General features: G+C 43.7%; 1 protein-coding gene across 2 annotated transcripts in view; it reads left to right on the top strand.

Moving 5' to 3' along the window:
• The window catches only part of CLPB (ClpB family mitochondrial disaggregase), a 128,908-nt gene that overhangs the window by 3,191 nt on the left and 98,028 nt on the right, over positions 1-27,689 (top strand). For both annotated transcript variants that reach the window (XM_039847957.1, XM_039847958.1), the window contains exons 2-3: positions 839-890; positions 23,523-23,609. In XM_039847957.1, the coding sequence (XP_039703891.1) occupies positions 839-890; positions 23,523-23,609 (139 nt within the window). The remainder of the gene's footprint in view (positions 1-838; positions 891-23,522; positions 23,610-27,689) is intronic.

The following is a 27,689-nucleotide window of genomic DNA, read 5'->3' as shown; positions in this document are numbered from 1 at the left end:
GCATTTTTATGGACTGTTAGGGCAAGGATTGTTACCACTACATCATAGAAGCTAGGATTGAGAGGGAAAGGGGCCATTACAGCACACGGTGAATAGGGGGCAGAGTGTTTTGGAGTCAAACCTGACTCCTGGTCATGACTCTCTCTACTGTGAGAGTACACAGTCCTGCCTGCTCCTCTCTGTCCTTTCTCTCCCTCTGGGTTTGTGACCTGTGGCAGCAGGATTCAAAACAAGGCTTGGAAACGAGTTGGTGAAGAAAGTGGGGGCAAGATAGAGGAATGACTAATAACAGTGATAGTCATGTAAATCATACAGAGCTTTATAGCTAATGGAGAGTGAAGGAATTCACACACTGAGCATTTACCATTAGCAACGCATGATGCTAGCGTTTTACCGGGATCACCTACATGATGAGAGGAGTTAAGACTTTGGGCTCTGTAATAGAAAGATGGGGAAGATAAGTTAACAGTGGATACCGTGTGGGCAGGGGATGATTAGCCTTCTCTTACGGGTATACCTCGTTTTATTGCACTTTATGTGCTTTACAGATGCGGGGGTGGGGAGGGGCTTGTTTGCTTGTTTTAACAAATTAAAGGCAAGACCCTCCACCAGCAAAAAGATAACTAACTGTTCACTTTATTGCAAGACATGCTTTACTGTGGTGGTCTGGACCTGAACCCGCACTATCTCCGAGGTGTGCCTGTGGCTTGGCATCCTTTCCCTTGTTAATGCCCATGTTTCTGAAGTGCTTCCACTTCTGCTGTCTTACTGGGCCCTCTAAGCTGCCCTGAGGGGTAGGTCCTGGCCAGGGATATGACCAGTGCCCCTCTCTCTTCAGATGCAGCCCTGATGGAAGCTGCACGTGCCAACAATGTCCAAGAAGTCAGCAGGTAAGTTAACAGGGAGAGGCCTTGCTCTCCCCAACAGGAGGGGCTAGGTGGGGTGAGCCCCTTTCTCTGGTGATTACTGCCTTGGAGAAAATCCTCACACTAAGCCGGGGACTGAACCCTGTAGTCACAGAGTCACCTGGACTCCCTCACTGGGCCTCGTGTCTCCTTTCTGACCCCAGACACCCCTGGATCCTTCCATTGTTTTGTTCTTCACAGGGCATGGCTTGGAGTCCTGTCCAAATCCTGTGGATTCTTCACTGAATCTTCCAATTTGTTCTTTTTTCTTTGTGGAAATATGTGTTACTGCTTATTGTCCGGATGGAGTACAAGTGGGCGCCTGTGGAGAGGTTTGAGGATTTGGGAGGGAACTGAAAGAGACCTTTCTGCTGGGTCTTCTGGGGCTAGAAAGGCCTGCCTGTAGGGCTGGGGCACACATGCTGGGCTCCTGCCCAGGGGCTGACTGTACTCCTCCATTCTCCTTGGCTCAGCTGGGCCCCTTGCGACCGCTGGCTGGTTAGATCTGAGGCTTGTTCTTGAACAGGGGCAGAACGCAACCTGAGACTCAGCCTAGTGTCAGGGGCAGGGCAGAGTCTGTCCAGGATGGATGCTCAGACTGGGGCCAGTATAGGGTATCAATATGGGACTGTTGGTTAGGGGCAGAGGTTTTATTCTCAGTGAAACTAGTGGCCCGCATTGGGCCTAATCATGGCCCCTTTTGTTTTTTTGTATAGAACTTGATGGCCATAGGACACTCCGTCTTCCCTGTTACCATGTCCACATTTTAGACAAGAAGTCTTGTGTTTGGGGTGGCTGGCCTGCAGCCACCCACACATCTTTGGTGCTCTTCCCTACTCCAGCTGCCTGAACATACAAGAAAATGTTGAAAGGCAGCTACAGCCCCCACCAAGACTTACTGCTTTGATTCCTTTTCATTTTATCTGCAGCATTATTATTGATTCTCCAGGGTGCTTTTGAGTATTAATGTTCAAGGCTTAGTTTTTAATAAACCACTTTTGGAAGTATGGGCTGGGAGTTGTTTCGTAGCCTAATAAATATGATAGAGCAATAGTTTAATAAACATGCGATGATGCATCTTAAAAACCAAGCACAGATGTCAGCTTGTTGTTATAAGAGCCATTCATAACTGCAGGCTGTGCATGGCATCTTCATCCCCCCAGAAACAGATGAGCCTTGCTTCCTTCTGCAGTACAAGGGAGTGAGGAGGTGAGACTGGCTGGGACTCCTTTTCTCAGGCCTTTCCTGACCCTGGAATCACCTGTTGGTAACTGCTAAGGTCTAGGCTGCTGCTTTCCTGTGTAGGCAGTGCATTTGCAGAGCAGCCATTTCCATTATCCGGCTGAGTTTATCCTGTTCCATTGAGTTCCCATGTGTTGATTATTGTAGCCCTTTCAAATACATGTTTTTCTAATAGCAGTTAAATACCTTCCCAAAGAATAGAGAGGATTGAATTGTGTGTGTGACTTTCCACATTCATTCTTGTCTGTGTGGGTCTGTAGAGGCCTTTCATGTATGTCCCGTTTCTAGACTGCTTTTTTTCCTGCCTCCTCTTGTCCTATCTCTCTTGGTCGTGATGACTCAGTCTCTCTTCACCCCTTGTGAGGGAGTCAGAGATGAGTGAGGAGCTGACTCTACCCTTCAGCATGGCAGTCTCCCCACTGCTTTCCCCCAGAGCCAAAGAGCAGGAAACAAGCTGAGCAAAGGTAGGGGGCAGAAGGTGCTGGTTGGCTGGCTGCTAGGCCCAGTGTCATGTTGATGCTATACAGAATTGTGGAGTATGGGGAAAGACATAAGTGATTTGAGAGAAGCTGGAATATGCAGGTTCTAGAATGCCCACAATAAGGAGTTTTGAATTCTTAAAGGAAGACATAGGAGGGTTTTGAGCAGGGAAATTGCCTTGTTAGGGTCATTCAGAAGGGTGAAGGATGAACTGAATTGGGGAAAGGCTAAAAGGAGATCTGTTGAGAGGCTGTTTCAATAAGACACATTCAAGGTAATGAAGGCCTGGATAAGTACACCTTTCCCTCCTTCCCACCCAAAAACAGTTCCTGTTTATGAATGAATGAGTGGGCCTCCGCTAGGCACTGGAGATGGAGGAGTATGTGACCCAGGCTCTGGTTTCAAGGAAACAGACAGGTAATCTACCAATTATAGTTCTTACTAACAGCTAGGCCTAGAGGTGGGGCAAGTCTGACCATTCTTACAAGAAGGCAGCTTTCTCGAATTCCTACAGCAGGTCCTTATTCAGCCTTTCTATGCCCTAGATGCTACATAGGTGCTTCACGCTACCTTCAATTTCTTCCTTTGCATATCCGGGCCCTTAGCTCTGCCCAGCAGACCTGCGTATAGCAGGATAGAGTCCTATTCTCAATTAAAATAAACTTGTGCATAGTTTATACATGGTCGGATCACCATGTATATCATTAGTATGGTCAGTGATATCAGTATTTGAAATAAAACTCAGACCTGGTGAATGATATTGCCTACTACCCTTCTTTCCCCTGCCCTCTCTGGGGCTCTGTGCTGTGTGTGTCTCTGTCTTGATGTCTTCCTACCCTCCCCAGTCCTAGAGCCTTGGGAGAGCACTGGGTAGCAAAGGGCAGCAGCCTGAGGCTCTTCTGCTCAGAGGGGAGGTGCTTCATTCTCCTCTTTAAGGGCACTCAGGAATCTGCAGGTCCTGGATCCTGGTCGTGGGCCCTCTACACAGACCGCCCTCTGTACCCTCTGCTTCTCACCCTCCACTTAAATCCTCCCAGTCTTCCAGGCTCAACTCAAGTGCTGCATCTCTCATGAAGCCTTCTTTGACTCCTCACAGCTGGGTGTGATCTCCCCTTTCTTTGCCTTGCTCTTCCCTTCTGGTCTGGAAGGATATGCGAGTCCTCTAGGAAGGGCCATGCCAGCCTGCGGAAGGAGAGAAATCCTTATCTAGAAGCGAAGTTGGAGGTCAGGTGAGAGAAGCGGGGCTGAACATCAGGACTGAGGAGGCACTTAGTCCACGAACAGAAAAACCAGCAAGGTTCATATGCTGACCGATTCAGGAGCAGATAGGAACCCCCACAGAGTATGAGATCAAGCCAAGAGCTCTGGACAGCTGCCCTGTCGTGTAGGTACCATTGACTTGCTTTATGTGGAGCTGGGTAACTGTGTGGTTTGGGCCCACCTGGCTAAAGGGGCAGAGTAGGATCTGCCACTCGCCACACATTGTTCTTTATATCAAGGAGGCTTTGGGCAAGACGTCATCTTAAATCTTTAGAGTGTGTGCCTCTTCAGGGCAGGGACAAGGTGTGGTACCCTACATCTCTTACTCTGTTCTCCAGCACAACAACTTGGGGAAGGTTGCTTTTTACTGACTTTTCAGCAAACCCGAAGTAGGCAGTCCAGGGTCTTATTTCCGTACACCCACTAGCTGTATCAGAGAGAAGCTGAGTCCCTTCCTCTTCCCTTTCTCTCCTCCTTTCTCACTCTGCGGCAACTATTTCCTTCCTTCTCCCCCAGGGCACTTAAACCTTATTAGTGTGTTCAGCTCTTCAGAAGTGGACACCTGGTCCAAGATCCCCTGTCTCACCTGTCAGCAACATAAGCAGGTGCCCTGCTCCTGGGCTCAGCCCAAACCCTAGCCTGGCTTCTGGACTCAGGAACCATTCACTTGAAACGAGGGCACAGGGCAGACTGAGGCACATCTGTCCAGGCTCGGGCTGAGCCACACTAGGAGCTGTCAGGGCTGGGAGAAGTGAGGCCTGTTCTCTCAGTGGAGATCACATTTCCTTCAGAACAAACTTGAGTGAAAGACAACACCCCTACCCACTTCCCTTCTCTCAGCAGGGAGCTGGGCCTCTCTGTTGAGTGCCTAACTCAGTTGTTCATTAGCCCAAACATTCTCTAATGAAGGAAGCCTGATGGTATAAAACCTGGACTTCAGACAATTTTTTGTCAAAAATTTGACAAAATTTACTAAGCACCTGTAATGCTGGGTTCTATGCTTGGCACAGGGGCCACCTGACCAGGCATGAATCCTGCCCTCATTGAGGGAATCTGGGGAAGACTGTGGCAACACAGAAAGGTCAGTGCTGAGAGACAGGAGTCCAGAACATGAGGGACCAGAGAAAGTGTCCTAGAGGACATGGCACCTAATTAGTCTTAAAATATCAGTTGGACTTAGCAAATAGAAGGAGAAGGCATTCCAGGCAAAAAAGATAGCATGATTGGTAGCATCAAGGTAAGAAACAGCCTAGGGCGTGGTGGGGAGGGGGAAATTACATACTGTTCAGTGTTTCTGGATTACATTATGAGACTAGAGGGACTGAAGATAGGTAGGGACCAGGTCATGGAGGGAATTGTCCGTTTGTCTCACAATCACTCATCTGCGCAGCCTGTCCTCTGTGCCTAGCCTTGAGCTGAATTTGTGTTGGTGGCTACACCGTGAGGAAGGAGAAGCAGTCCCTGCTTTGGAGGAGCTCACTAATCCCCTTCCCAGGTGAGGAGGGAGCACATGAGTCAAAAATTGAGAATCAGCAAAACAAGGCACACTTTGCCTAACTTCTATGAGCCTAAGTAACATGGAGGATGATAATACCTATAATGCACAGAATCGTAGAGTGTTTATTGTTAGGCATTGGACCAAGTGCTGGAGAGAACAGTAGTGAACAAGATTGGCACAGTCCCTGCCCTTTTGGCACTTACAGTCTTACTGGGAGCCAGATGACTGTGCCATTATAACTATGTACTTCAAAACGAATGCAGTTTTTCAACAAATGGTGCTGGGACAACTGGATATCCATGTGAAAAAAATACAGTTGGAGCTCTACCTCACCCATACACAAAAGCTAACTCAGAATGGATCAGAGACCTACGTGTTAAGAGCTAAAACGATAAAAACACATGAGTAAATCTTAGTGACCTCCTTAGAGATGGCACCAAAAGCACACAGTACCAAAGGAAAAAGTAGATAAATGGACTTTTTCAAAATTTAAAACTTTTATGTTCAAAGGACACTTTCAAGAAAGCGAAAAGATTCTCCTATAGAATGGGAGAAAATATCTGGAAATCATATCTGATAAGAGATTTGTATCTGGAATATATAAAGAATTCTTAAAACTCAGCAATGAAAAAGATAACCCAATTTAAAAATAGTCAAAGGATCTGAATAGACATTTCTTCAAAGGAGATATTCAGATGACCAATAGCACATGAAAAGATGTTCAGCATCGTTAGTCATTAGGGAAATACTAATCAAAACCACAATGAGATACCACTTTACACCCATTAGGATAGCTATAATCAAAAAGAGGTAATAGCAAGGGTAGTGAGGATGTAGAGAAATTGGAACCCACATATATTGCTGGTGGGAGTGTGAAATCAGTTGGCTTTCCCTCAAGATGTTAAGAGTTACCTTATGACCCAGCAAGTCTCCTAGGTATATATTCCACAGAAATGAAAACATGTACATAAATTTACTTGACCATGAATGTTCATAGCAGCATTATTCATAGTAGCCCAAAGAGGGAAACAGCCTCAAAGTCCATTAACTGATGAATGGATAAATAATATGATATAGCTATTCAGTGGAATATTATTCATCAATACAAAGGAATGAAGTATTGATATATGCTATAACATGAATGAACCTTGAAAGCATTATGCTGAATGAAAAGCCAGACACAGAAGACCACACATTGTATGATTCGATTTATATAAAATATCAAGATAGATAAACCATAGAGACAGAGTGGATTAGTGATTGATAAGGATTAGAAAGGTTGGAGTTGGGAGGAACTGCTAATGGGTCCACAGTTTCTTTTGGGGATGATGAAATGTCCTGGAGTTAGTGGTCAGGGTTGCACAACTCTGTGTATTCTAAAACCGAGTCATACTCTTTCAATGGATGGATTGTATGGTGTGTAAATTATATCTTAGTAAAACTTTTAAAAAGTGAAGTACAAGACACTTGCGAATCTAATCTTGAGTATAAGACGGGGAGTGATAGGGGTATGTATCAGTAAGGGAAAGCATCTAAGTACTTGAAATTGGAGTGGACTCTGAAGGATGAAGAGAAAGGTGGAAGAATGTTCAGTTAGTGGGAACGGTAGGTGGAAGTCTCAAAGTCAAGAAAAGATGTGATGAAATCAAGGAATTGAAAGAAGGCCAATATGACTGGACTCTGGAGAGCAAGAGGGAGAGTGGTATGAAATGAAGTTGGAGAGTTGAGCAAGGACCATATCATACTGGTTCTGTAGGCTATGTTAATGATTTTCATTTTTATTAAGAACATCGGGCAGCCACTGAAGAATTTTAAGCCTGTGTGTGTGTGTGTGTGTGTGTGTGTGTAATGTCGTCTGCGTGTGAGAAAGAAGAGAGAAAGAGAGAGAGGAAGAGGGAAGAGGGGAGAGAGGGAGAGAGAGGAGAGAGAGAGTGGGGGGAGGTGGTGATATGATCTAGAGCTGTAATTTAAAAAAAATCACTGTGGTGCTTTGTGGAGAAAAGATTGATAGCCATGGTGGATGCAGGAAGACTGGTTGAAAATGACTGGAGTAGTTCAGAAGAGAGGATGACAGCAGATGGTGACTTAGACTAAGAAGTCAGTAGCAGAGATGGAGGAAGTAAGCTAGACAGGACTTGGTGATGGATAGAACACTATTAGTGCCTCAGTAAGTGAATGTTGACTGAATGAGTAGAATTGAATATGGTTGACTAGGAAGAAGATGTTAAGAATGGATTTCAGTTTTCCCGTTTTATCAGCTGTCTAGTTGCTATTGCCATTCACTGAGATGAAGATACTGGAGGAGGACTGAGTAGGGGGAAGAAGATTATGAGTTTAGTTTTGAACATGCTGAATTTAACATGTCAGTGAGATATTCAAGTGGAGATGTCAACTGGGCAGGTGAATGTGTGGATCTTTTTGACTCTTCCTACTATACGTACCATGCTGCCTCTCAAAATCTCCATCAGTTTAGAGAGTGTTTAGATTTCTGGTTTGATAGTTTTAGAAAATAAAGGACTTCATATCAGCCCAAACTTGTTTACTAGATGCCTTTGGAAAAGGTTTGGTTTAGTTTGCAGTTCAAGGAAGAAGAAAAGGTTGGGTTTTGTTGAGAGCTAAACACATTTATTTTAGATTTGCTTTGATGGCTTGGGTTGGTTGTTGTTTCCAGATGCCCTAGCTTGGGGCTTGAGGCACTTGCTGTCCATGTGCTAGGATTAAGGTGTCCAGAATGTGCTTAGCTACAGCATAGGTAAATGTTCTGCACATTGATCCAGGGCTTTTATCTAATTAACAAAAACCTTGGCTGGTAAATACATTTGGCTGTCTCGGGGCTGTCTGTTTATCGATTGTTGTATCATTTTGGCTGAGTGGGAAGATATTAATGATGACATCAGAGCAGCCAAAACATTCAGCTCTTTTAACCAGTAAATATGTAAATGTCTTTGTGACTTAAACAAATTTTTATCCTAGACCAAATGTCAAGGTCTAACTGGCATCACTTTTATAATTTGACACTTGTCTTGAGAATTCCCTAAGATTATCACACCAGTTTTTGAATGCTAAGGTGTAACCCACACAGGTTTTTCAAATGCTGGGATGTTGGAAGGCAGCATAATATTACAGAAAGAATACAAGATTTTTAGGATTAGAAGATCTGGGTTCCTCTTCTCACAAAGTCATTGACTAGCTCTTTGACGTTTAAGTCATAGAACCTCCTTTTTTGATTCTTAGTTCCCAAATCTTGTTAATGGGTTTCCCACTGAGAACTCTGAAATACAGTTCTGAGTTAAGATCCTTCCAAAGGATTGAGATTACTCACTGAAACGCCAGGGCTTGTTCAAGTGTGCCTTCACCAGACCGTTAGTTCTGCAGGGTGGCCCAGGGCCTGGCACCTTTTCTGGGGTGTGTGACTGGTTAAGTCCCTGCTCGCTTGCTCCCTGATGATGGAAGGCAATTGGGAAAGATGAGAGTAGCATCTTATTTATTTATTTATTTATTTATTTGTTTGTTTGTTTGTTTGTTATGGTGACATTGGTTAACTAAATCCAATAAGTTTCATCTATACACTTTAACAGTAAGGCGCATACACACACATACATACATACATACATACATACATACATACATATATATATTTACGCTGTGTGTTCACTTCCCATAGATTTCTTTCTGTCACCACATATTTGACCCCCCCCCCCCCCCCACCCTTTACCCTCTGGTAACCACTCGTCTATAGTTCATGTCCATGAGTCTCTGTTTGTTAGTCCTGTTCATTTGTAGTAGTAGCATCCTTTTTTGAACTTCATGAGTAGGTGAGTTGTGGAAGCAACCCATCAACTACCCAGAAGCCCATCAGAGTCAGACGGTTGGCCAAATCTAGGAGCAGAGAATAGCGGGGCCTACCAGGTGGCTTGTAGGGAGGAGGCATGTCCCTGAAGGGGAGCCCAGCCCTGGGATTGAGCTTTGACTATATGGCCTTGGGCTAGTGGCCCCTTAACTACCTCAATGACCTTGGCTGTGAAGTATATTTGATGTATCTGTCAGACCACCCTCCTAGAATCTTGTGAGAGTATTCCAGGCTGGTGAACCTTATTGTCTGGAAAGTTACTCATCCTTTGGGTCATCAGGGTCACATCTTCCAAGAAGCCTTCCCTAACCCTTCAAGTACCTGCAGGTTCCCATAGCACCCTACGCTTCCTCTGAGATAGCACTTATCACCTTCTATTGAAATGGATCATCTGTTTCCTGGTCTCTTGCTCTGACTATACAGTGAGTTTTGGAGGTGGCATACTATTGCTCTGTTGTTCATTGCTGCTCATGTAAATCGTTAACAAATACTTACTGAATATTGTATGTGTTTTGTAAATGGTAAGAGGCAGATGTTAATAGTTATTTATAGTCATAAAAAAACTGTGAATAGGAAAAATAAAAATGCAGAATCGGTTCAATGTTTTATTCATTCAACAAATAGTGCCTACTATGTGCTGACACTGTGCTAAGTCCTAATGGATTAGTGGTAAGTGAAAAATACATACGGGCCTCACCTCATGGAGTTTGAAGCGTAGTCAGACATTAATTGTGCAAATGTGAAATTACACCTTTGACAAATGCTTCAGAGGGGCGATGAAGAGAATCAGTGCCTCGAATAGATTTCCTCTTGTCAGGGAAAGCTTCCCAAAGGAAGCTTGAGTTCTGAAGTGAACAAGTGGAGCAGTTAATGTAGGTGAAGAAAATGAAAAGAGCTTTCTTGACAGAAGGAATTTTTATTGACAAAGACCCTGTGGAAGGAGGAACAGTGGCAAGTGTGAAGAACTGAAAAAGGGTGATGCCAGGATCCTAGAGAATAAGCAGAAGGAGCAGGAAATTAGAGACCATAGTAAGGGGCTTCGTCTTTATTAAAACAGCAGTGTTAGCTGAGTCAGAGGTTGGGAGGGGATTGATATAATGATCAGCAACCATTCTGCTTGCAGAAAAACATTAGGAACCAGTCAGAATGCCTTCCAGCCTGTATGTGCCAGGATCTTCTTGAACACTGATCCCAAGGCAATATAGGCCACAAAGCTACAGTCCCCCAGAGCCCCACAGTAGGGGCAACTGTCTGTCTTCTCACTACCATTGCTACTTCTAGAAAATCCCAGCTCAGTCATGGCCATGATGCAAATCCTATCAGTATGGCTGGAACCAGTTCGGTTTTTTCCAAAGAATTTTCCTGGAAACAGAAACCGAGAAATCCAAGAATAATGAAAAAGTCAAGCAAATGTGTTAGTGGGCTTACAGCATTCACTTTAGCTGCTTGCCTCACAGTTCATGCGCTGTCCTATTTAGAAAGCCTTCTCAGAAAATCTCACTTTTGAAGTTTGAGGCCCTTCTGTGTCCTGCTTCCTTTCCTGTACTCTCTTCTCAGCATGAGTCCCAAGCCCCAGAGTCCTCCTAAGGCAATAAGTTGTTCTCTCCTGTGACTCTGTCTGGGTCTGCCCAAGAGGCTTTCATATCACTGGCAGGAGTGTCTGTGGTAAGGACTTTGGCATCTGAGAAAACAAGGTCTGAATTCCAGCTGTGCCATTTATTAGCTCTATGACATTAGGAAAGTTACCTAATCTCTCTAGCCTTAGAGTCTCCATTTGCAAAGTGGGATGACCTACCTCACACCATTGCTGTATTAAATTAGAATATTAAATGAGAAAAACCACTTAGTGTTGTATCTGATACACACCAAATGCTCAGTACATTGTAGGTATTGTTACTGAGTGTTGTTAATTACACGAAGTTTTTGCCCCCTAATTAGCAAACTAAGATAATGGAGAGAATTTTCTGGATATTCAATTTTCACCCTCCACATTTTTCTTAAACTCTTAGTGTGGGCATTCAAAGACACCTCTCCCCACCCCCAGACTGATGAATACAAGGTAAACATATATTAAAGTGGGGCAAAAAAACACAGCTTGTTATGGTTAGTTTTACTACTGTTTTTTAAGAACTCACATATATTCAGATTTTTGTTTAACGTTTATAGTATATTTCTCTGATAACTTAATTTTTTTGGTATATTTTATATATTTGTATGTTATAAAATATAAAGTAATGTTTTAATAAAATTGTTAAATATTACTAATAGTGGCTGATGTTTATTGAATGTCTTTTTTATGCCAGGCATTACATGAGGCTTTAATCACTAAATCGTCACAACTGTGCAAGTATTAGAGCCCCATTTCAGAGATGATGAAACAGAAATTCTGCTTGCTTAAGTAATTTTCCCAAAGTTGCCCACTTGGAAGTGGCCAGAAGCAGACAGAGGATTGCCCAAGTCACAGTTTCCTCTCATCATTTCAGGGCCCAGGGAGGTGTTTTCTAGCTAAAGGGAGAACCACTTCTGTCTACCTTACTGGGAGTCCACAAGGTTCCTGAAGATAAACTGCCAAATCCAGATCCCTTATCTGTCCTTCCCCAACTCTCCTCTTCACTGTCACCCCTACGCCCACATTTGCCAGCCACGCTTGTTCTTTCCCTTCGTCCCAAGAACCCTGATTCCTGTCAGACTGGACTTCTTACTGTTCCAAACATGCAGCTTACTTATTCCTACCTGTGAGCCTTTACACCGCTTCTAGCTCCACCCCTGTCCTTCATTCTTTCTAGATCCTATTAATGCTTTATTGCCCACCTCCAGCCCTTCTTCTTCCAGAAAGCTCACCATCACTAGTGATAACTCATTTATTAAATACCCACTTTAAGTGGGGCAGAGTACTAGATACTGTATTTATCATCATTCATTGCTACAGTATTGCAAAATAGATTGAGTTATGTCCATTTTCCAGATGAGACAAGTTGAGGCTCAGATAGATTTAGTGCTTACTACCTTACAGCTAGTTAGTAGAGTTGTGATTTAAACTGAGACCCACACAAATCCAAAGTATGTGCTTTCCTCACTGCAGTTCACTGCTTGTTCTAGCCCATGTTGCTCTTTCTTATCAAAATTCTCACAGCCTTAATTTAAGTCTGAGTTTAGTTTTCACCTCCTTGCCATTCCTCATTTGCTTCATGCCTATGTCTCCTTATCCAGACTGTGTCATCGCAGCAAAGTGGATGGAACCTCATTGTGCCTCTACCATAGCTAGTCACACAAGGTTGACTGGGCACTCAGAAAGCACACAGTTCAGATAGAGTCTGGCTGGTTGATTGATTGGTTGAGTGAAACCCTGTTTATTCTCCAGAGGCTACCCAGCAGGAGAATACAGCATCTGGGCAGGCTGATTGGCTTGCAGGATCCTCCATTCATGTGGATGGGAGGCCCAGTAAGGCTGCATAAGAATCCTCTCTGAGGCTAAGCTGAGGCTTCCATCTCAATGCCCTTTTGTTTGGAGGGATAGCACCCAGGCCTCCTGGGAAGTCTGTGTGTTTGACCAGCCTTGAAGATGGACAGCCTTGCAGGGACAGGATGCAAAGCACAAACAATTGGGGGAGGCCCCTGGAATTCCCAGGGGTTCAGAGTCCAGCAGGCAGGGCAGAATCCTTCCCAAGGCCCATAAGGGCACAGTCACAGCCCCCACATGGATCAAACAGGATCCAAGGCACTTTTGTCTCTGGCCTCACTTCCTCTTCAGTATTCAAGTCCCCTCTTTAGGTTCTCTGATGGGCAACATTCAGCCTTCAGTTGGGCACCTCTAGGTATAAGACACTTTTTGCCTCCTAAAAGGTAAGGAAACTCTGATTATCAAGCATTCATTCATTCATTCATTCATTCATTTATTGTAATTACTGCATATGAAAAGTTAAGGTTTCATAGACAGGGTAGCATTTAATCTGGGCCTGGAGGTAGGTAGTATTTGGATATAAGGAGCTTGATGGAAATACATTCTGAGCAATTGGAGTAATATAAGCAAAGGCACTTTGTAATTAAAAAATATTTTATCTTTTGATGAATTCTGAAGTAATATGTGTAAAAGCACCTGGTATAACATTTAACACGTGGTAGGCTGCTGTTATGTAGTTAGTTCCCTCTACACAGTTCCTTCTTCGGTCCCTGCTATGTCCTCTAGGACTACACTGCTCCCTTTTCCTGTTCCAGACCTTTAGATATTAGGAGACAGAGCTCTGAGCCAGATAAGCCTTTGTTTCCTAAACTGTGGTTTCAAGCCTTCTTCCTGTCCTAGTAATTTTATAATGAAACGGCTACAGAGTTTTTCGTGTTCCTTCTGAATTCTGGTGTGGCACAACCATTGTTGTGAGGAACAGAGGGCAGCGATCCCCTTTGTTAGAGATTTTATGATTCTGTTAATATGGCCTCAGCTTGCATTAGCTTTCTTAGCAGCTGCGTTGTACTCCTGGATTTTGTTAAGCTTGCAGTCAGCTCAGCCTGCTGAAAACCAGGGCTTCCTGTACTTCTATTACCTTTGATTGGATTTGTTTGCCAAGCTTGTTTCAACCTAAAGCCAAGACCACTTTAAAGCATTGTTTTGCCATGTTACTAGGAAAGTTGTGGTAGTGTGGAGACAGCCATGAAGAAGAAGGGATGGATTGGACCTTTCTCATCTTGAGTCTAGGAAAAGAGTGTCTCTTCCACACAGAGAAGGTTCTAGAAAGCAGAATTACTCAAAGAGTATCTCCATCCCTCAGATAACCTCCTTACCACTTAAGGCTTTCCATCTTTATCATGTTTTGTGAGTTCATTAGATACCTGTCATATGCCAGCCCCAGGCTAATATAGGAAAGAAGGGAACAAGAAAATGAGATATGTGCCCTGCAAGGCAGTATGGTTCAATAGAGACAGCATGGACTCCCATCCCAAGCTGGCACTTACTGGCCATGTAATCTTAAGCAAGTCAGTTACCGACTGTAAGACTCAGGCACCTTCTCTAATCACAGGATCTGATAATCTCATATATGTCAAGTGCCTGATGCATAGTGGGCTGTTCAAGAAATGTGAGCTTTTTTAAACTCCACTATTTAAGAGTTTTGCAAAACATGAAGAGCCAAGCATGCTGTGTGCTACACTGACCCTGTACAGCTTTCAGAGCACCTGTGATACTTAAAAGCCCTTATTTGTATATTTACTTGTTCCATTTTTCCACCCCCCACCCCACCCAGTTCAGACTGAGAGCTCCTTGTGGGTATGTCTGATTAATCTCTGTAACTTCAGTGCTCAGCACAGAGCCTGGCTTGGAGAAAAGGCTGCTTAAGTTGTTATTGAAATGAACCTGTCTAGGGGGCCAGGTATTGCGGTTGGCTTTAGACAGTCTATTCTTTACTGAAAATCTCATGAGGTTCTGGTGCTTGGCAGTGGTGGCACAAGTGGCAACTCTATTTGAGAAGTTTGAGCCACTCTGTATCTCACTGCTATAGTGTGACAAGCTTCTTGGCAACCAGCCAGCTGCCCAGCTGCCCCTATGGCAGCCTAGAGTCCTACTGTGGCGCCAGTAGGTGGCGCCCATGGCCCTTTCCCACACTTCAGCTGCTTAGACAGGCCTTGTCGACTAAGTCACTAAGGCAGCTGCTGACTGGGACATAGCATATAGCCTTGGGAAGAGGTACCCAGATGAGGGTACTCTGAGCCATCCCTTCCCTTTTCTGGCATTGTATTATTGGCTTTCCTTTTTATTGAGTCCCAGCTATGGCACACACTCCTGGGGAAAGTGGAGATATTTCCCAGGAGGACCCCAGGATATCATTAGGGAAATTGGCTCTGGCCATCCTTTCTGGCACAGCTCACGCCTCTGCCTCCAGGAAATCATCCCTGTGGCTCTGTTGCTCTGACCTACACTCATATGGTACTTTCCTCCAACGTCCTTGCTTATATTTTAGCTGTTTGCCAGATGTGTAGCTGTCCAGTGAACATGCTGAAGTTAAGGACACTGGAGAATTCATCAAAGTGTCCCCAGTATCCTGCTCAGAGTCCTGTAATAACCAGTCTCATGAAAAGTTTATGGGATGAATTAATGAATAATAATGGGAAGCAGTTCCCCCCCAAAATTGTTATTCTAATTGAAGGACATTCTACAAACAAAGTAGTCTTACTCTGCAAAAATATCAGTATCATGAAAATCAAAGAAGGGCTGAGGAACTATTCTAAATGAAGGTTAACTGAAGACACTTGCAATCCTTGATTCTGGTAATGATCCTGGCTTACATCCGGATCACAGGGTGTGCGCATGCGTATGTGTGTATATGTGTGTGCTGTAAAGGATATTATTGGGATAATTGAAGAAATTTGAATATAGGCTGTATATTAGATAAAAATATTGTATCAATGTTTAATGGTCTGAATTTGATCATTATTGGTTAGTGTTTATGTAAGAGAATGTCCTTGTACTAGGAAATAGGTGCAGAATGATTTGGGAGGAAAGGGGCATAATGTCTGAAATGAACTCTCCCGTGATCCAGGAAAAATAGAGAGAAAATGAGTGGTAAAGCATGTGAGGTGAAATGTAACGATAATTTGAGTGAAGGATGTATCTGAGGTTTTTTTGTCCTATTTTTGTGACTGCTCTGTAAGTTTGAAATCAAGATATATTTAAAAAAATAATAATCTATACACTTTAATGTGTGCCAAGTTCCTGCTAGAAACTGTAAGAGAGATGGGAGGAAAGAATGGTTACCCCAGCTTTGGACTTTATTCTGTTTAATTCAGCAAGTATTCATTGAGGTTCTGATACAGCTCCTTTGCTGTGTACCTTCAACAAATAGAACAATTCTAATAATGACTACCAACATTTGGAAAATGTAAGTGCTTTCATATACATTATTTCCTTTGGTCATCTCAGCACCCTTGTTAGGTAGATTTGGCAGGCTGATAAGGTAAGATGACTGAGGTTCAGAGAGGTTAACATGACCTGCCCACAGTCACACAGCCTGGAAGAGACAGATGCAGGCTCACATCCAGATCAGTCTTTTCCAAGGCTGATGGTTTTTGAATTTCCTCCATATCTGTATGTATAAAAGGGAGGATTGGACTGATTGATCAATCTCTGCAGATTGTTCTTCATGCCCGGAAATTATAAAACTTTATATGATAGATAATAACTAGTTATGGAGCATGCAGGCATATTACACAGTGTGCCTGTGTTTTGTAGGTGCTGCATAATTCCAGACTTTCCTCTCTCATTACCCACTCACTTCCCTTTCTAGTAGCCTGGGCATGGCAGTGCTGGGAAGTGCCGACTAACTGGGAGTTAGAGCATCTGGAGAGCTTCCTAGAGGAAGGATCTTGAGCTGGGCCTTGAAAGAAAGTGCTTAATTCAAGTAGTGAATGTAAAAGATGCCAGAGAGCCCTTGTGTCTGTGAAGCACCTGGCTAGGGTCTGAAGCAGCCTTTTCCTCCCTATGCGCCCCTCCCAGCCCAGGCTGACTGGGTAGATAAGGCACAGATGGAGGCTGTGTGTGGATTCTAGCCCCAGGCGCCTTGCCTCTTCTCTGACAGCAGGGCCTGGTGCTGTTATTACTGTAAACAGGACCTTCTGCGAGGCTCCAGCCTGGGCCCTGTTGCCCAGATAGTGATCATGATTGAGTCTGCATGGCTCACTGCTTCCAGGCCTCTGATGCAGGTGGGACAGCGCTCCCTCAGCTGCAGCTGAGGGCCAGTTCATGCAAAGGATCCGGAAATCAGTTGGAACAATGCGCGATTGAAGTCCAGTGGCCGCTTTGTATTGATTGGTCATAAAGAAGGAGGAAGAAAAATCAAGTGGTACCTCCCTCCCCTGAGCCGGCGAGCTGTTTAACCAGAATAACTCAAAACTGCCCTATATCCCTGTGTGGGACTCTTTCCCTCCCTCCTACAAACAACAAGCCTAAGAAGCTGTCTCTTCTTTGGAAGTCTTGCCCATGCCTTATGTCTGCTAGGAATCCACTTCTCAATTTTGATGGTATACATGTTTAGAATGTAAGATTTTAGAACTGGCAGGCACTTGAGAAATCATTTAATTTTGTTCCCTTATTTTACTGCAAAGAAAAGTGAGGTTCAGAGAAACAGAGTTATCCAGGATCATACTAGTTACTGAGAAAGCTGTGACTGGAATCCATGGCCTCACTCTAGTCAGACATGCAGGTATACAACAGGTAACTTCTAACACAAGGCAGATGTATTGGAGATTTGTGTAGGGAAGTGCTGCAGACATTCACTGGTTCAGCCTCTGGGCCCTCCAATGTGCTGGCCTCTGTGCCAGCACTAGGAATGAAGAGACAAGGCACGTCCTCATTTCTAGAGGACCAGGCCGACTACTGAGGAAGTGAGACATGAAAACTATGATAACTGTTGCTACAGGTTAGCACAGGGCGCTGTGGCAGCATCAAATCTGTCTAAGGGAAGGCTTCTCGGAGGAAGAAAGGATGTTTTATTTTTCCCTAAGAAAGTTGTTTTTTTTTTTTTTTTTTAAGAGTATGGTCATTGTTACAAAAACAAAACTTTGAACATATAGTGTTCACAGCAGGAGTAGAAGTATGACTCCTCATCCCCTCCCCATCAGTTAATCACCGTTGCCTGTTTGGTCCATAGCCTTCAGAACTCTCTTGAATACTGGAGACATCAGAGCAGCTCTTTTCCTCCCCACCCCATCTGTTACTCTCCTGAGAAAATCCTCAGCTCTTGGGATGCTAGGGAACCCTTATTCTACTGCTGCCCTTGCCTGAGGATTTGAGATCATTCATTTATCAATGCACAGAAAATTCTGTGGACTTACATTCCAAGTTCTACATATATCTTTCAGCTATCATCCTAGTATACTCTGTTACATACTTAAAATGGGATGGACACTAATTGGAAATTGATAATGACAATAGCATAGGCTTTCTCTCTGTACATTGCTTTATTGCATATCAATTATTTTTACATGTTTTGTCTCATTGTCTTATCATGGTACCCCTGTGTGACATATGGAGAAGGGCTGGCAGAGTCCTGTACTTTTTTGACATGGAAACAGGCTCAGAGAGCAGGAGCTGTCACTTAGATGAGGGGACTAAGTGAGAGTCAGAGAAGCTAAATCACTCACTTATCCACAGCTTCCCACCCAGTACGTGCCAAAGCCGACATTTGAACTGAGGCCTTCTGCTCATTTTCCTGCCCCACTCTATTTCCTGCAAGTTGTACCAGAGCTGGGATTCAGCTCTGGATTGCTAGTGTGGTCTGCTCTCTATCTACTACCCTGGGTCATCCCCAATTAGTGTCACCCACCACTGCCCTGCCAAGCTCTTGACCTAGTTCATTAGGGAAGGGCCTTCCACAAGTCTGGAGTGAGCCCAGAAAGGCCTGCAGTGCCCACCCCCACTCCCAGCCCCTGGACGCAGGCTGCTCTGCCCTGAGTGGCAACCTGCATTAAGCATTCCACTCATCATCTCAGGGATGATGGAATCCTAACCTTTTCAGAGACACCGTGCTCTGTCACAAGCATTGCTCTTTTTAAAAGAGATTAATTCACTTGCCGCATTTTGTTCGTTGGTGAAAATCACAGGGGAGAGCAAGGGTGGCTTTCTCAGGCCTCAGAGGCCCTTTCAGCCACTCTCAGCAAGCAGTCACCCGCAGAGCTGGCCCAGGACTTTGAAATGACTGCTCACTGGGCATTCACTTGCAAAGCGACAAAATGAAATGGAGGAGACCTGGGTTTGTGAAATCCCAACTTTCGGGGGCTGATGTGCACACAAAGGGGAAGAGGGGGAGGGACCCACCCAGCTCTGAAAGAGGAAAAGTTGTTTGTGGTTTGACTAACTTGTAGTGGTATTTACGTTTGTTTTGGTCCTTCCTTGATGTACCAGGTGCCACCACTTCTTATGGAGTTACAACACGTCTCTCTCTTTTAATCCTTACAACCACCTTGAACAATAGGGATTAATATTCCCCATTTCACAGAATCTGAATTCCAGCCTTGGATCCAGGGTCATTGCTCTTTCCATTACACCTCAGCCCCCAAGAGGCTGCAAAAAATGATGCTCGGTCAGGAAGCTGGGCAGTTAAAAGCTGGAGTCTCACCTAACACTAAGATTTGCCTCCTACAAATGACCCCTCAGGTTTATAGAGCCCTTTCCTGCCCTAGTGGGCCTGTGAAGAGACTGAAGCTAAGAAAAATGATATGATTCCCTAGGGTGTTAGAGTAGGAGGTAGCAGAACTGGAACTAGAATCCAGGTCTCCTGACTCTGCCTATTAATGAAGAGGATTAGCAAGTTTGGAGAAGCCCTCTCTCTCAGCAGTATTTCCTCTTAAAAGAAACCCCAAAATGCTAACACACAGATAACAAGTAGCTCAAAATTGTTGGTAATCAGCGACATGCAAATTAAAACAATAATGCGAGATCCCTTTATACCTATTGGATCTGCAGTGATTAGGAAGCTGGCTACTGGCAGGTGTTGGCTGGGAGAGTGGTACACAAGCACACCCGTCCTGCTGGTGGAATTTTAAAAATGGAACTAATGTATACTTAGCAGTATGAGCATATCTTAAAACAATTATTTGTGAAAACACACACACGCACACATGCGCGCACACACACATGTATAAAACCCTACTTTACTCAGGTCCTAGAAAGCAAGAACCTTTTTCTTATCTCCTTGTAAGTAGCCAGCAGGTGGTTGGGCACAGTGAGTATGTGCACATGTTTGTTGAATAAATGAACAAAGGAGTGCCTAGATCTAGCCTGGCTGAATTTCCCCAGGTCATCCTGTGTGACCCTGTCTTAGAATCTTTGGGTATTGGCCAACCTGCCACTTACCAGCTTGAGACCAGAGCACTGTGTTCCATCAAAGGGATAGAAGTAGGGTAGGATGGCAGGCAGAAACCAACTGTATTGAATACCTGCTATATGCCAGGCATTGGGCTGGGATCCCTGCAAATTGGAGATTATCATTCCTACTTGATAGATGAGAAAAACTGAGATTCAGAGAATTGATTTGCTCAGAGTTATCCAGCTGAACCAGAATTTAAATTTGAGTCTAACTTACTCCAAACCCCTTCACTCATCCTTTTCTTTTTGTTATCCTACACTCAGCCCTCAAGGGGTAGGAGGTGAAGGAGGCATCTCAATCTTCTTCCTTTAGCCCTGTCTCCAGAGCAGAGCAGCTTCCAGAATTCTCTATGTCCAGACAGGGGAATATGGGTCATTGAGCCACTAAAGTCATGAAAGATTCTGGCTATGCTGTTTCTCCTAGCCACGCCTACTTTCTCATTTCCCTGCCCTAGCTCATCTCCCTTGGTCTATATTACAGCAGTTTCCAAACTGAGACTTGTCCCCATTGTCTACCCTCTCCCCTTTTAAATTCAGCCTGCTTAAGCCATTAGGTTAATTTTATAATTTCTTTTGCCCCAAAACCTTCAATGACAACCCCACTACCTATGGTGAGAATCTAAGGAATGGCAAATGGGATTCGTCTCTGTTGCCAACTTAAGTTGATTGATGGTGGCTGATTGGAACCAGTGTTGAGGAGGATTCTGATCCTCTTTCAAAGGCTCCACAGGAAAAAGCTGCTTAGAGAGATTTCGTCATTTCTGACTGAGATGCAAGTGCGTAGAACAGCATGCCTGCCAGGCATTTGTCAACTCTTTAGATTGGGTTTTTAATCTAGGGTCCACTATTGATTTCACCAGTACCTGTAAAACCCTTGGACACTGTAAGAAAAAAAAAAATTGGGGCAGGTGGGTGGGTATGTGCTCCTGTGCACATTTCTGGAGAATTGTCAGTTTTGATCATAAAGAAGTACATGGCTCAAAAAAGGTTATGGCCACTCCTAGCTTGGCCCTCGAGACCCTGTTGTAGGCCCTGCATACTTCGGCACCTCTCTGTTTCTCTGCTGTGAACTGTCACCCAGATGGATCTGCTTGATGGTCTCTGAATGTACCTTCCTATTATTCCCTGCTTCTGAATAAGTATCCAATTCCTTTTGTCCTGACTGCCATGCATTTCCTCCCTTATTTCTCAACTTTTCCCGTTCTTCAAGGCACAGTTCCGGTCTTTCCCATGATAAACCTCTTCAGTTTGCTTCAGCTGGTCCTGATATTCCAGTCTTCTGGACTAAAGACCAGAGACATAACCCCTTCTGATCGGAATCATGGTTTAGATCAGAACTCCAGCCTCTTAACTCTCAGAACCCTGTGCTCTCCACAGCACCACTTGGCCTGTTAAATTAGGAAAGGTTTGTAAATTAGAAAGATGGTTTTGTTCAAAAAGCGATTTTCGTCTCACAGAAAATTCATCCCCAGGGTTGTTAGCCTCTTTAACATTCTCAGCCATAGAAAATTGTTCCTGCATAAAACGAGCTTAACAGTGTATGCGGTAAGAGGCCCAGGATTTTTACCAAAAGAAATTCTCAAATTAGAGGCAAGAGATGAGGGTTTCCCAGCCTCCTCTCTCTTGATACTCTCACATTTTGTGCCCTAGTTATGCCAAACCCCTTTCAGGGCCTCACATCCCAACACTGCCTTCTCCCCCGAGTGAGAGGATTTACCTCTGCCTGTAACACTCCTTCTCCCTCACTGCCTTTTGTCTAACTCTATCACAACCTCCTCAAGAGAGGCCCCCGGGTCACTAAGACTGGGTTAGGTTTCTGGTTGTACACTTGTAACCTGTGGTCCTTATTCATAGCACATGTCCGACATACAGGTATGTGCTTGCTGGTCTGTCATCCCCCTCCCCCTCAGGCTTTGTGTCGCCTCATTCGCTCTAGCCTTAGTCACCCACTTACTTCAACAGAACAGAGGTTTTATTTGGCTTGTTCCAGAGGAGCATTTACTACGATTGTAGACAAGAATGGTGCTAGGACTCAACCCCAGGCCTCTGAAGTCTCTGCCAGTCCGCTTTCATCTAGAACCCACTAAAGAGTAGACAGCTCCCCAGGTCCCCCAAACACTGTCCCCACCAATCCTCATAAGCAGATCCTGTCTTGTTGGTGAATCACTCTTGACTTTTGGTCTCCCCTTTTTCTGACCTCCTGTAGCACCTCTGGTGGGAAACCACACACTGCAGGCTTTAGTTTCCTTCTGTCCTGAGTCCTCCCTCACAACCAAATTGTACACTTCCCCAGGCAAGACCCCATGTCTTCTCCTCACCCCCATCCTAGAGTCTAGCACAGGACCAAGCACATATCATGTGGATTTGTTGATGTCAGTTTCATCTTTTGTCTTCCACGTGACATGCAGCCAGATTCAGTCTAGAGGAAGGATGGTGAGGTGAGAAGGGTTCAGGCCCAAGAGCCATTATCGACCTAGGTTCCAGTCACTGAATTGCCCCTTTACTAGCTTTGTGACCTTCAGTGAGTCATTTCACCTCACTGAACCTGTTACCTCATCCGTGAAAAGAGGAGATTAGTATCAGCTCCTTAAGCTTGTATGAAGAAGGAATGAGAGGATGTATGTAACGTTCCAAGGGCAGTTCCTACTTGTAGTAGGTGCTCAGTAAGAGTTGATTCTATTTACCCGCTTTCTCTCTATCCACCCCTACATTGTAGGGCCCCCTGTTCGTGGGACCCAGAATTCAGGCTTTTAGTGGTATACTCAAAACCCTGTTTGTTAATTTATCCAACAACTACTGAGTTCCTATTACATGTTAGGCGCTGGCATATAGAGTCAAATAGGCTCATGTGGACTCTCTTAGAAACCTAATTTAGCGTTTCTGACACTCCTTGGGTTTAAAGATTTTCAATTTCCAATCAGCCACCATACAGATAAATTTGAGTGTGATCCTTGTGTAAACTGGGAACTATCTAGATAAGGAGCATCACTGGGCATTTGGTGCTAAGGACAGGGAAATTCTAAGGAAGGAGGAGACATCTGTGGATTGGATGAGCATAGGAAGCCTTCTCAGGGAGTGTCCTCAGGCCAGGATTGTATCTCATAGTATAAAAGTAGGATTAGAATAGGCAAAGAAGCAGGAAAAGAGCATTCTGGACTGCGGGAGTGGGAATGTCAGGGTATTAATGTAGGGAAGGCACATTCTTTCCTCATGAGACTGGGATGATAACAGCATAGGGCAGACTCATTTCAGGGAAGAGGGAGAGGTATGGGAAGCTTGGGATTGGGGAGAGTTGTCAGAGGAGCTGGGATGGGTATTTAGTTCTCAGAGGCCTGTTTTTTGGTTTCATTCAGCCTCCCTGTTTGTTAACTGTCATTTATTCCGTTCTTAGGTCCATGATGAGCCATATACTGAAAATATGTCTCTTTCTCTTTCTAGGCTGTTGTCAGAAGGTGCAGATGTCAATGCAAGGCACAAACTTGGCTGGACAGCACTCATGGTGGCCGCCATTAGCCGAAACGACAGGTGAGAGATCTTCCACATAAGGCTCCCTTAGCCAGATCTCTGCAGACCATATTCCTAAACCCTCTCCCGCCCTTGCCTGTCCCCCTGCTCTCTTCTTCAGAGGCAGGGCGATGGACTGGTCTACACCTGATGTAATGGAGGGTATAGGAGATGTAGAGAGGGAAGATGTAGCTGTGGATCCTAGCTCCGTCATTCAGTGGCTTTGTGACCTTAGGTGAGTCTTTTGCATTATTGAAGCAACAAAATGTTTGAAAGACTATTGTAAGTGTACATGCGCAAGTTAGCATCATGTTTTTGTTACTCACCATCTGTCTGTGTTGAGAAGTCTACAGTCACTGTCCCCAGCAAGGGATCCTCTGGGCTTTTCTTTTGAAGGTTCTGATGGAAATTAGGGAAGATGGGGGCATTCTTGCCCTCCCATTGGAAGCCCTGCAATTTTTCTAACTGCTCCCCCAATTCCTTCAGAGTGTAGCTATTTTATAAAGATCAAAATAGTCCACTTTGTATAATTATTGCTAATTCTCACAACCACCCCACAACATATTTTATTTTATTATTATTATTGTTGTTGTTGTTAATTCTCACAACCACCCCACAACATATTTTATTTTATTATTATTATTGTTGTTGTTGTTGTTAATTCTCACAACCACCCCACAACATATTTTATTATTGTTGTTGTTGTTGTTGTTGTTGTTGTTGTTATTATTATTATTTTGCAGCTGAGAAAACCGAAGCCCAAAAAGATTAAGTGATTTGTCTAAGATCACACAGACACGGTTTAGAACCTGGTCTGGCTGGCTGCCTGGCAGAGTTTGTATGTCTTACTATACCTCACTGCTGCCTCCCTCTGCCAGATCCCAGGCTAGTGCAAGATGCTATATTTTTATCCCACTCTTTAGCTGTGGGATAAATTGTGCAAAAGAACTGATTAAATAAGAGCAAAAAAAAAAAAAATACTTTCTAAGAAAACAAACTGGGCACTTAAGTAGATAGTTACAGGTACCAATTTAAATTTTTCCTTCAACCAGATCTTTAAGGCTTTAAATCTGCCAGTCCTGATCACCTTTAGAAGAGTCATAAATGTGGTGGAAACCAACAAAACAAGAGTTTTAAAATATAAGCGTGGCACTGCCTCAGACAGCCCTTGAGACTTAGCTGTACTTAAGATAGGTCTCTCTTCTCTGCTTCTCTATCATGAACTTATTCTCAGCATTCCATTTCCTTATTTGCCTCTTCAGCTTCTATCACTTAGTCTTTAAAAGAAAAATTGATGTAAATCGACTTTGAGGTTTAGAGACCTGGAATCCAGTTCTGGTTCTGACCTTTAGTTGAATTTCAGAATTCTGTGGACACCCTATTTATCCACCTGAAATCATGTCTACAAACATTTGGTAAATATTTACTCTGAGCCAGGCTCTCTGCTAATCATTGGGGAATCAGAGACCTTGAGAGCTTGCAGCCTAATGTGGAAAAGAGGGCAGGTAGAAAGACAGAGTGTAGCGTAATCAATGATGTCAGAGCAGTGCAGACAGGATGTTATTAAAGCAGAGGGTGTGAGAGGACTGAATTTGGCAGCAGAGTAGATTTTCGCTATGGGCTTGTGAGAATCAAATGAGATAATGTATGTGCTATAGGTTACAAATGGTGAGTTGTTATTCTCTGCTGCCCACATTAGACCCCTCTACACACAAACACATTTGTTTATTCTACCACTGATACTCTACCTACCACCACTTCCACTCCACCCACCGGTCTTTCCCAGCTTGCAGGTGTCTCCATTTGCAAGAGACAGCCAGTGGTGGAGTAAATGAAGGGGGATGCCCTTATGTGTAGTATTTTCAGTGTTGAGACAGAATTGGAAGTAACACTATACTTAAGAGTACTGTCAGTCAGTGAGCAGATAGCTAGTGGATGTGCTTTGGGGACATTTCTTTCTGAATCTAATGAGTTGTTGGTTTAACTGATTGTCTTTGTCCAGGGCCATTCGCAAAGTAGTGATGCTCCTTAAGCAAAGTGAGTTTTAGCTTGTATTTATTTGCTTTGGTTCCTAAGACTAATTATTGGTGTTTTAAGCATCCATTTTGTGCCCTCCTCTTTTAGTGAAAATAGCATACTCTCAGATTAGATTTATTTATTCATATCACAAATTTGGGGGGGGGGCACCTACTGTTTCCCAGGCACTGTTCTTGACAAAGATTTCTGCCCCCATAGAGCTTATTTCTATATAGATAGTGGTCTCTGAGTAGAGAGAGGCAGGGATAGACAATAAACAAATGTAATATATGAGTAAACCACATAATATATTAGAAAGTAAGGAGTGCTGTGGAAAAAAGAAAAAGTAGAATCTGGTAAAAGGAAATCTCAAGAGTACATTAGTCAGAGTGAATGGGCCCCATTGGTAAGGTGCCATAGGAGTAGTCCTGAAGGATTATCACATCATATGAACACAGTCTGCCAGAAAGTTTCTCCCTGTTAGAAGTGCACTGATTCTCATCTAATCAGATACCAAACCCTCTGGAATTGTGTTGGCCAGGCCTGAAATGCTACCACCTTTGATTGGATTTGGATGAAGGGAAAGTAGAGGGGCAGCACCCCTTTCATCAGATTTCTCTTCTGAAAGCGGAGAACCTTCACCTCCTTTAGTATGCTGGCAGCCCACAAGCTCAAGGGAGAGATCCTTAGAGTAGCCCAATCATTTTACCCTCAACTGCCTTTAGTGAGCGCCTGCTTAATGTGTTTAGTCCTTAGGGATATAGAACACAATAGTCTCTATTCTTAAGGAGATTATCTTCTTGTGAACTTTTATTTATATATGTATTTATTATTTACTTAATTTTGAATAGTAAAGATAGTACTATTTAATTTTGAATAGAAAAAACAGTGCTATGAAACAGAATTTTAAAAGTGTGTATAAGAACTTAATTTATAATTTCCTCCTTTATTTATTTCCAAAAAGAGTTTGAGGTGACATAAATTAAAATGCAGATATAAATGTACACAGGAGAGTTAAAACTGGATCAAGATCAGAAATCATATTGGTAAAAGGAAAGATAATTGTATCAGGATCGAACCAGAGATTTTCTTTTCCAAAAATAGGTTTATTATTTTTGTAAAAATAATATAGAGAAGAAAGTAGCCGTCAACTGAATTTCCTCTATTTAGAGATTGAACTTTGTGTGTGTACATATGTGTGTGTGATTTTACATAAATGGGACCATGTTGCATTCACTGTAAACCAGGTAATTAGTTGAATCAAGTATTAATTTAGATTGAAGTTTCCGGATCAGCATACCAAACAAGGGATACAGAGTTGGTTCTTCAGGAGCGAAGAACTTTATTTTGACATCTCTTTATATTATCATTTCATGCATCTGGCAAACATTTTTTCAGACTATACTGTGTCAGGCGTTTATGTGCTATGCTATGGGGGGATTCAGATAATAAGCATCACAGTCTTTGCCTTAAGAAGCTTACTTGGACTGCTGACATCAAGGACTTAAGTAATGTGATGGCCATTGTGTTCAGTAGCCATTCTGCCAAAGATTTGCCAACATTCTGCTAGGACAATCCTTTTGCCAGCCCTAGTAACAGCTTGGGTGTACTGTTGACTTGAGGACCAGTCACTGGGGGACTGGACCCCTCTCACAGTAAGTCCTCCAATAAGCCTCTTGCTACAGGCACGGTTTTAGCCTGAGTCTGGGTGCCTCATTCTGTGTTGCACTCTGACCCAGCCCAGCTAAAGGCTAAGCCACAGGGTCCCAGGATGATCACTCTGACTTAGCCTAGCCTTCACCGGCTCGTGCAAATATACCCAGCCTTCAGCTAAATTCAATTAGTTTTTCTTTAAGAAGAGAAAGAAATCCAATTTTACCAAACATGGACAGACGGTGGAAGGCACTTTGATGTTACAACCTCTCAGTGATGCTTTACTTAGTCACAAGTTCATAAGCAAGAAGGCTTAATTACTTGAGAAAACACAGGATTAAAATTGGACACAATGGCTGAGTATCCGCTCTTGGGCTACTTGATTCGAACCCATGCACCCAGTTCGTGTGTGGTGCAAACTTTGATGTGTGC

Source organism: Pteropus medius, unplaced genomic scaffold (genome assembly GCF_902729225.1).
Source record: "Pteropus medius unplaced genomic scaffold, Ma_sr-lr_union100, whole genome shotgun sequence".
NCBI classification, from domain to species: Eukaryota; Metazoa; Chordata; class Mammalia; order Chiroptera; family Pteropodidae; genus Pteropus; species Pteropus medius.
Note: the sequence above shows the minus strand (reverse complement) of the source record. Positions and strands in the feature narration are given on the sequence as shown.